Source organism: Momordica charantia, unplaced genomic scaffold, assembly GCF_013281855.1.
Source record: "Momordica charantia cultivar OHB3-1 unplaced genomic scaffold, Mcharantia_2.0 BLBB01000069.1, whole genome shotgun sequence".
In the NCBI taxonomy this organism is placed as follows: domain Eukaryota; kingdom Viridiplantae; phylum Streptophyta; class Magnoliopsida; order Cucurbitales; family Cucurbitaceae; genus Momordica; species Momordica charantia.
In genome coordinates, this window is record NW_028275225.1 from 45,021 (window position 1) to 55,431 (window position 10,411).

General features: G+C 47.3%; 1 protein-coding gene across 1 annotated transcript; it reads right to left on the minus strand.

Annotated features, from left to right (window-relative positions):
- Nucleotides 1-8,347: 8,347 nt before the first annotated feature.
- Nucleotides 8,348-9,840, minus strand: LOC111024132 (uncharacterized). The gene is made up of 2 exons (XM_022301742.2): nucleotides 9,440-9,840; nucleotides 8,348-9,311 (listed from the first exon to the last, which is right to left on the minus strand). Exons 1-2 carry the CDS (start codon nucleotides 9,838-9,840, stop codon nucleotides 8,348-8,350), a joined length of 1,365 nt encoding a protein of 454 aa, XP_022157434.2.
- Nucleotides 9,841-10,411: the final 571 nt, after the last annotated feature.

Sequence of the window (10,411 nt, forward strand, 5' to 3'; positions counted from 1 at the left end):
TCGCTTCTAGGAGGAGCAGCTCAAGGTCGCGCATTGCTCTGACGACTCAGCCATGTGCTACTTCCTTACTGGCCTGGCCGACGACGCTCTGACGGTTAAACTGGGTGAAGAAGAGCCGTCAACCTTTGCTGAGGTCTTGCAAAAGGCCAAGAAAGTCATAGATGGGCAGGAGCTGCTCAGAACCAAGCTAGATCGGACGGACAAAAGGTCTAACCAAAGAAAGTCAAGCGACCAAGACAAAGGGAGGTCCGATTCTAAGTCCAAGGACAAAGGGTTGTCTACCTAGCCCTCCTAGGGCCGATCTGATTACAGGAGATCCAGCTCAGATTCCAACCGAAGGGGGCTTTATGAAAGGTACACCCCAACCACCATTCTGATCTCCGAGATCCTCACCAACATCGAGGAAAATGGATTGGAAAAGCTCCTAAAGCGACCTGAGAAGCTTAGAGGAGACCCCGAGAAGCGCAGCAAGGGCAGGTATTACCGTTTCCACCGCGACCACGACCATGATACCTCGAACTGTTGGGAGTTGAAGCGCCAGATTGAATACTTGATTCAAGATGGCTACTTCAAAAAATATGTCGGTAAGCTGGGCTCGAGCTCGACAGAAAAGAAAGAAGCAGGGAAGCGTTCAAGGACGCTACCTAGAAGATATGACCGATCTGCAGTCATTAATACCATCTTCGAAGGCCCGAGTGGGGGCCATTCTTGAAATAAAAGGAAGGAGCTAGCCAGGAAAGCTCGGCCCGAAGTCTGCATTATTTAGGAGCAGAAGCCGACCTGCCCTATCTCCTTCTCAGACTCCGATCTTGAGGGGGTGCATTTTCTCCACAATGACGCCTTGTGATCTCACCGCTGATCGACCATGTGCAGGTCAGAAAGGTGTTGGTCGATGGGGGTGCCTCATCCAACATCTTATCTCTCACCACTTATTTAGCGCTAGGATGGACAATGGCGCAGTTGAAGAAAAGTCAAAGACCTTTAGTTGGATTCACAGGAGAATCTGTCACTCCGGAGGGATGCATTGATCTTCCCATTACAATCGGTCAAGGTGACACTCAAGTCACCCAGATGGCCGAGTTCGTAGTGATAGATGAAAGGTCGGCCTACAATGCAATCTTTGGACAACCTATAATTCACTTACTTTGTGTCATCCCATCGACTCTACACCAGGTCATGAAGTACTCCATAATCAATGGGGTCGGCATGATCCGAAGGAAGCAAAAAAGATGATAAGGAAAGTAGCTCGGTACTTGCTCCGAGATGGAACAATGTACCGGACTGATTCTCCTTACCCCTCCTTAAGTGCATTTCCAAAGAAGATGGGAATTATGTCCTCAGGGAAGTGCATGAAGGGGTCTGTGGCAATCACTCGGGAGCCAGGTCGTTATCAGCGAAGGTCATTCGTCAAGGTTACTACTGGCCCACAGTGGATCAAGATGCGAAAGAATTCGTGAAAGCGTGTGACAATTGCCAGCGGTTTGTGAATTTCATCCATCAACCTCCCGAGCTGCTGACTCCGATCTTAACACTGTGGCCGTTTGAACAATGGGGAGTTGAACTTATCGGACCGTTCCCATTGGGCAATAACCAGACTAAGTATGTCGTTGTAGCCGTGAATTACTTCACCAAATGGGTCGAGGCCAAAACACTCTCGACAATCACGAAGGCTAGAGTCAGGACCTTTATTTGGACCAGCGTGGTCTGCCGTTTCGACATACCTAACGCTATTGTGACAGACAATGGCAAGCAGTTTAACAACGTCAAATTCAAAGATTTTTGCCACAAGCTCGGGATTAGCCACCTCTGCTCGTCCCCAGCTCACCCTAAAGTTAACAGGCAAGTAGAGGCGATTAAAAAAATCATTAAGTGCGACCTTAAGCTACGGCTGGACGCAAGGAAAGGACGGTGGGCCGAGGAGCTACCTGAAGTACTCTAGTCTTACCGAACTATGCCTCGAGAGTCCACGGGCGAAACTCCTTTAGCCATGGCCTTTGGCTCCGAGGTCGTGGTGCCGTTAGAAATTGGAATGCAAATCGAGAGGATAGACTACTACAGCATGTTAGGAACGAGGAAGAGTTGCTCCTCAACCTCGACCATCTTGACGAAAAGAGGGAAGTAGCCCAACTGCGTTTGGTAGAGTACAAAAATCGAATGGCAAAGTACTTCGACTCGAGAGTTCGATCTCGGAGTTTTCAGGTCGGACACTTGGTCCTTCGTAAAGCACAGATGTATGTCGATACGTTGGAACCAAGCTGGGAGGGGCCGTTTGAAGTCAAGGGCATAGTCCGACCTGAGACGTATATGCTTGCCGACCTCAAAGGAAAGTTACTCTTGCATCCATGGAACGCAGAGCATTTGAAGAGATATTACCCTTGAAATGTCAAAATGGTTCGAAAATGGATCGGACTTGTAAAATTTTAAAGGAATGGTACCAGTATTAGACTCTGTGTTATTTAATTTCATGTGTCCTAAAGGCATGAGTTCGATGTGAAATTAAATCGGGGCCGGACGTGCATTAAGACTTAGAAAATTCGAACCTTTAGAACTTACAAGTTCGAGGTGAGATGTGAATTAAGACTTAGAAGATTCGAACCTTTAGAACTTACGAGTTTGAGGTGAGATGTGAATTAAGACTTAGAAAATTTGAACCTTTGGAACTTATTAGTTCGAGGTGAGACGTGCATTAAGACAGAAAAATTCAAACCTTTAGAACTTACGAGTTTGAGGTGAGACGTGAATTAAGACTTAGAAAATTCAAAGTCTTTAAAGACTTGAGGGTACGAAGTGCGGGGCAGAGTAGAACAGGCAAATTCTGAATGCGGAATAAAAGACTCAGGAGATAGGTCAAAATGTGACAGTATATTAATAAATGAAGTTTTGGCCGAGGCGTATAGACCTCGTGGCCAAGTACAACAGGTGAGAATGTAAAAACAAAAAACAACAAAGCTTAAAAGAGATGGAGAAGCCTCAACTGTTTACGAGGTGCGATTCGAGCTCGTCCTGGAACCCAAGGATGTCAACCTCCTGAGAATCTATCATCCCAGCATCTTGGGAGGAGTTCACACCAGCGGTTGGAAGGAGAGCCCCATCAACTTCTTACGAAGACGGATCCACGTCATCGCCCTCATTAAGCTCGGCATTAAACTCAAGCTCCTTCAAGCTCAGGTATACAGAGAAGTGGGCTTCGGGTCCCAATGGGACCCTGGCCCTCAAGACTCCGTGGAGCAGTGCTTGAAGGAGCTCGGGGGCCACTTCTTGGATTCCTTTCATCAGAAATCTAAAACCAGCATCGCTGAAGTCCTTGGCAAAGCCGTCGAAGTCAAGATGCTTAAGAAATGCTTCCTTCGAAAGAACCCCATTGCTGAGCTTGGACTATTCGAGCTCGTGCTTGGCCTTCAAGTCTACAATTTCGACGTTGCGAGCCTTTATCTTGCCTTACAGGTTGTCTCGGAGGCATTCGAGGTCGTCGTTCTACTTCATCAACACGAACTTCTCCTTCTCAAGGCACTTAGCCACAGCGTGTGCGCACCTCAGAGGTGGATGTCCACGCTTGAGCCTCCGCACGAGCTTCGTTGAGCTCTCCTTTCAAGGCAGCTGAGGATGCCTCCCGCTCCTTCACAGTAAGAAGGTCGCGGCCCTCCAACTCGGCCTTCATCATGAGAGCAGCCTGACAGATGGCAGCATGAGTCTGAAAAAGGAAACAACAAAGAAAGTGAAAAAACAAACAAGGGTTAGCCCTAGGAAGGTTATGCAAAGACAAGGTAACATCAGATCTTACCTCGACCGAGTAGTCCAACATCCGTTGAATGGCCGACCCTGGGACGTTGACAAACTTAGACACCTTCCTCCAGTAGCGGTCGAGGCAGGCGCTTGATATCCGCATCGCATTCTCCCTCACCCCAACGCTTGAAGGTTCCACCTTGAACCTCATGTCAATATCTGAGGTGCCGCCTATCCTGGGTTCCGGGTCATCCACCAGGTCTCCGAAGGGACTTACCCGCTGCTCAGTACGCACATCCATCACCTCGTCCTCGGATTGGTGAACCTTGCGCTTCTTCTTCCTGGACTTCTTGGGGGAGGCCTTCCTCCGAACCTCCCTAAAGGGAGAAACTAAAGGATCTCTTGATCCTGAGAAGCTCCAGTCGCAAGCGCTTCCTGCATTGAAGCGGCTTCGTGTTCGACCTCAACCACCTCGACCTCGGTGGGAGGGTCAACGACAACGGGGCTTGGTGCCTCCTTACTCTTTGAAGCATGCCTTGTGCGTGGGCGCTTGCACCTGACATCTTGGGAAAAGCCACAAACCATGGCTGCAAAGAAAACATATGAGGGATAAGTACCGAAGAAAAGCATAGGTGTGACAAAGTATAAAACAACACCAAAAGTATTCCGTCGTTACGAATTTCGAGATGATCCTAGCCACTCGTTCATTACACATGTACGGCGTCGAGGCTTTTTTGATTAGCTATAAATAGTTTTGAGACTTCAGGTCAAACCTTACGTTCCCTGAATTTTTAGAGTTCGACCTAAAACCAGCTGGAACCCTCCGTAGGTCAGTCATTCTCATTTTACTCTTTATTTCGAATATGATGGTCTTTATGTCCTCCCCCTCTAGTAGCGATAGCTTAGGTAGTGCAGGTCGGACTATAAGCAATTCGCCCCCTCAGCCAAGTGACTCTGGGAGGATTTAGCTCGTAGGTTAGAGTCCGAACTGGAAGAGGTAGAGAACTTTAGGTTTTCTGATGATGGGGAAGATAGCGACACTTCCACCTTGGGCCAGGGTTTGGAATACCCTTCGAAAATGCCCGAACACTATCTTGGACCCCTCCGTAGGGGGTTTAGTATTCCGGATGACATCATCCTTAGAATTCCGGAGGAAGGGGAAAGAGCTAACAATCCTCCAGAGGGATGGGTCACTCTCTATTTAAAGATGTTTGAGTACGGCCTCAGACTTCCCCTTCATCCTTTTGCCCAGGAGTTCTTAAACCGAACTAGATTAGCTCCTACTCAAGTGGCACCCAATGGATGGGGTGTCATTTTTGCTTTGGCCATCCTTTTTTGGCTACAAGCTCGAGAAGAGGACAAAGCCGATCTGCTAGATGTTGCACAGCATCTAGGGTGCTTTGAAGCTAAAAGGATAGCTAAGAAGCCAGGTCGGTACTACATGTGAGCAAGGAAGGGTGCGGGTGGTATAGTCAAAGGGTCGACCTCCATCAAAGGATGGGCGGGGAAGTGGTTCTTTGCCTCTGGAGAATGGCTGGCAAAGAACGAGTCTGGTCGTCCCTTTTTTGACGTTCCTGTTAGGTTTGGGAATTTAGGTACGAGGTCGTTATAATTATTTTTGTGGTTTTATATTTTACAGCTCCTTTGCTTCTCATACTTGTTTTTAATTCTCTTCTGTCTTGCGCAATGTCGATCAGACCAATTCCCGAGTTCATTCAAGCCTCCTTCAATACCCTCAAGTATATAACGATTGCTTTCCAAGGGGCAGGAAGATCAGAACCTTGGTGATTGACAAGCTGCTTCTCGAATCCGGGTTGTTAGATTACAACCCCTTGGTATGCCCAATTGAAGCCTCAAGACCTTACTCTGAGCTCGGTAAGCCTAGCTCGTCCTTGCTTTTAATTTACTCTTTAATTTTGGGTTCTAACCTTTTGATTGTTTATTCCGTAGCAATGGTGTGTGGATTTACAGGCAGTGTGAAGCGCAAGCCTAAGGGTCGTGCTCACGCCCTTAAGGCTGTTCAAAACACGGAGCCAACAACTTCTGTTGTGGCTCGACCTGCGATCCAAGACAACGCTGGGCCTTCTTCTGAAGTTCCAACTCCAGTGATCGAGTTGGATTCTGCTGGGGAACACTCCAGGGAAAAGCGTCCAAGGAATGAGTCTGAGGCGTTAGACATATCGCCTCTATGCGAGGTAAGAGAAGACTCTCCTTTGGAGAGAATAAGGAAGAAGAAGAAAACCACCTCCTCTTTAGAAGTTGAAACTCGTGGGCCCCAGCCCACGAGCCATGCTGACCTGGTGGACGACCCCGAAACTCGAATTGGGGGGACGGTCGACGTGAAAATGCGGTTCAGAATAGAGCCGTCGAGCTTCGGGGTAAAGGACCAGGTGTCCCACATCTCAGCTGCAAGCTTGGACCGCTGCCTTAGAAGGGCGTCCAAGTTCGTAAATGACTCTGGGTCTGTGCTGCAACGGACCATTGACCATGCCGCTGAGGTAAGACTTGCTTCCGTACTTGCTTTTCTTTTTGTAACTTGTAGCTCGGTCTAACCTTTATTCTTTCGTCCTTGCAGGCGTTCGTTGCTTCCATTCACTCGGCGGTTATGATGAAGGCCGAGCTGAATGGAAGGGAGATCTTGGCAGCTAGGGAGATTGCGAACTCATCTACTTCCTTGGAAGCCGCTACCACAATGAAGGGCGAGCTACTGAAAGGTCGCTCCGAAGTGGAGACTCTGAAGGCCGAGGTGGAGGCCAAGACTCTGCTGCTGAAAAAAGAATAAGAAAAGCACAAGGCCCACCTCCGAGCTGTTCATGCCATCACAAAGGGGTTGGAGAAGGAGAAGTTCCAGCTCCTGAAGGAGAAGGACGACCTGGCTCAAGTCCTTGACGAGAAGGTCGCTTTGATAGGGCGCCTTACCACCGAGCTCAAGGAGGAGAAGGAACGTCTCACCAACGGAGCTCTCTTGGAAGCAGCGTTCAGGCAACACCCAGACTTTGGTGGGTTCGCCAAGGACTTTAGTGACGCGGGCTTCAAGTTCTTGATGAAGGGCATCGCTGCCGACATGCCTCATCTGATCGATCTTAGTGATCTGAAGAAGAAGTATGCTGAAAAATGGGCCTCTGGGCCTAACAATACTCCAGGCTCCCAATCGCTGGTGGAGAAGTACGTTAGAGAGTTGGACTCTGACTACTCCGATCTGGAAGAGGAAGATGCTCCTAGTCAGGAGCAAGTCGAGGTCGGTACCACTCAAGAGGAAGTCCCTTCGCAGTAGGATGGATCGGATGTCAATCTTCTAGGTTCCCAGGGTGAGCTGTCCTCTCATCTCGGGAGTAGCTGATGCTTCTTCTCTCTTCCTTGTTGTTTGTGTTTGTTTGTTTTTCGTACAAGCCACTGGGCAAAGCTACAAGGTATATAATTCTTGGCTCTGTCCTTTTCTTTTTTAATGAAATTGTTCCTTCTCCAACTCTGTACTTCGCGTCTTGTTCTTCTCTTACTTTTTCCTTTAGCTTTTGAACTTGCATTTTGTAGAGTTGATCACATTAAATGATTTCACTTCGCACCTCTAACTCGTAAGTTTAAAAGATTGAGTTTGGAAGGAACTTTGTTATATCGCACCTTTTACTTAAATGCAAACCTTAAGAATTTCCTTTATTGACTTCAGGATTTCTCCTCGAACTCGGATATCCATAACATTGAGCAATTGAACTTTTTTTTACATCGCACCTTCAACTTAGACATTCAAAGGATTGAATTTTAAGTTCATGAGTAATTTTGACATCGCACTTCGAACCCGTAGGCTTAGAGGATTGAATTTTATAAAACTTACCTTGGCAGTAATTACCTTGCCAGGTTTAAGCCCTATGGGTGTCGTTGGCCGCCATTTAATTTCTGATCAAACTCGGAGTCATGAAATTCAATAACCCCATTTATTAAAGTTCCCTCCCCTTGAAAATTTTTACAAGTCCATTTTAGGACTACTTTAACATCTCAAGGGTAATAACGCTTTAAGTGCTCTACGTTCCATGGATGCTCAAGCACTTTTCCTTCCAGATCGGCCAACATATATGTTCCTAGTCGAACTATGCCTTTAACTTCGAACGGTCCCTCCCAACTTTGGTCAAGGGTGTCCACGTGCCTCTGAATCTTCCTTAAGACCAAATGTCCGACTTGAAAACTTCGAGGTCGAACTCGGGTGTTGTAATGTCTGGCCATTCTGTTTTGGTACTCTACCAAGCGTAGCTGAGCCATTTCCCTCTTTTCTTCTAATAAGTCAAGGTTGAAGAGCATTTCTTCCTCGTTTCTCACTGGTTCGTACTGAGATGGCTTATGTCAGTTTCCTACAAATGTACTTAAACTTTGCGTTATCGAACTGCTTCCCGTTGTCTGTCACGATGGCGTTCGGTATACCAAAGCGACATACGATGTTTATCCAGATGAACAATGTGACCTTGGACTCTGTGATGTGAGTAAGCGCCTCGGCCTCGGCCCATTTTGTGAAATAATCCACAGCGCCAACGGCAAATTTGGTTTTTCCTTTGCCTAGGGGAAAAAGACCTATGATGTCTACCCCCTATTGTGCGAATGGCAAGGGGGCCGAGATAGGGGTAAGCAGTTCGGGAGGCTAATGAATAATGTTCGCGAAGCGCTGGCAATTGTCGCAAGTTTTCACAAACTGCCTGGCATCTTGATCGACAGTGGGCCAATAATATCCTTGTCGGACCACCTTGACCGATAACGACCTGGCTTCTGAATGGTTGCCACATACTTCTTCGTGAATTTCTCTGAGGATGTAATTCCCCTCTTCAGGAGTTACACACTTAAGGAGAGTCAGGGAGAACCCTCGCCGGTACAATGCTCCATCTCGGAGTATGAACCGGGCTGCTCTTCGCGCCATTTTCTTATGTTCTTTCAAGTCTTGCGGTGGGTTTTCTTTAATGAACTCCATGATTGGATCCGTCCATGTGGGTACTGATGTGTCGATGTCCATCATGTCTGGCTCCAAAGTCGAAGGATTATCCAAGATCTCGACCGGGACCGTTCTGGCTAGATCGGTCTCATATGCCGACGCCAATTTGGCCAAGTCATCTGCGTTTGAATTCTCCGATCTCGAAACTTGATTCACCTCGTAAGTTTTAAACTGGGTGAGGTGCGATCTGACTTTACTTAAATACTTTTCCATCTGGGAGTTTTTTGTTTGATACTCCTCATTCATTTGATTTACCACTAACTGGGAGTTGCTAAAGACCTTGATGTGGGTGGCCCTCAGTCCTTTGGCAACACGGAGTCCTGCAAGAAGTGCTTCGTACTCGGCCTCGTTGTTTGAAGTCCGAAAATTGAAACGTAGGGCATACTCGAACTGCATGCCATCTGGTGCGAGCAAGAGGATTCCCGCTCCACACCCTTTCTCATTGGAGGATTCGTCTACATTGATCGTCCATGGGAGGTCGGACTCGGCAGACAGAGATGGCAGGGTGAGCTCCGCGATGAAGTTCGCGACTGCTTGCCCCTTCAACGCAGTTCTGGCCCGAAATGGATATCGTACTCGCTCAATTCCATTGCCCACTTCATCAGGCGTCCTGACATTTCTGACTTGTGGAAGATGTTCTTCAGCGGCAAGTTAGTAAGCACCACAATGGTGTGTCCTTGGAAATACGGCCTAAGTCTTCGGGTCGAGGTGACCAAGGCGAGGGCCAGCTTCTCCATTTGTGGATACCTGGTATCAGCCTCGGTCATGGCCTTACTTGTGTAATTAACCGGACTTTGGCATACTCCATCTTGCTTGATTAGGGCCGAGCTGACGGTGCTATTGGATACCGCCAGATATAAGTGGAGCTTATCTTTCGGCAAGGGCTTGACGAGTAGTGGTGCCGAGCAGAGATAGGTCTTTAATTGTTCAAGTGCTTGATCGCACTTTGTCATCCATTCAAATGGTCCCTTCTTTCTTAGAACTTTGAAGAAAGGAAGACACTTATCTGTTGATCTCAAGAAGAATCTATTCAGAGGTGCAATCCTTCCATTGAGGCATTGGAGTTGCTTAAGAGTTTTGGGTGCTTCCATCTCGAGCACGACCTTTATCTTCTCTGGGTTAGCTTCTATCCCACGGTTATTTACCATGAAGCCAAGGAACTTACCCGAGGAGACTCCAAAGGCACACTTGGTTGGATTAAGCTTCATTTGATACTTTCGTAGAACTTCGAAGGCTTCGGTTAGATCGGAAAGATGCAACTTTGACTGCTTGCTCTTGACAAGCATGTCGTCCACATATACTTCCATGTTCCGACCGATCTGCTTGGCAAACATCCTATTTACCATTCTTTGGTAGGTCGCACCTGCGTTTTTTAGGCTGAAGGGCATAACCTTTTAGCAGTACAGACCTTGGTCTGTTATGAACGCGGTATGATCTTGATCTGGCACATGCATTTTAATTTGATTGTATCCGAAGTAGGCATCCATGAAGGTGAGCAGCTCATGCCCGATAGTTGCATCTACGAGCTGGTCGATCCTCGGTAGTGGGAAACAGTCTTTTGGGCATGCCTTATTTAAATTTGTAAAATCTACGCACATTCTCCACTTCCCGTTAGATTTTTTAACTAGTAAACATTAGAGAGCCACTCGGGATACAAAATTTATCTTATATATTCAACTTTTAAAAGTTTGTTTACTTCCTCAACAATTACATCACTCC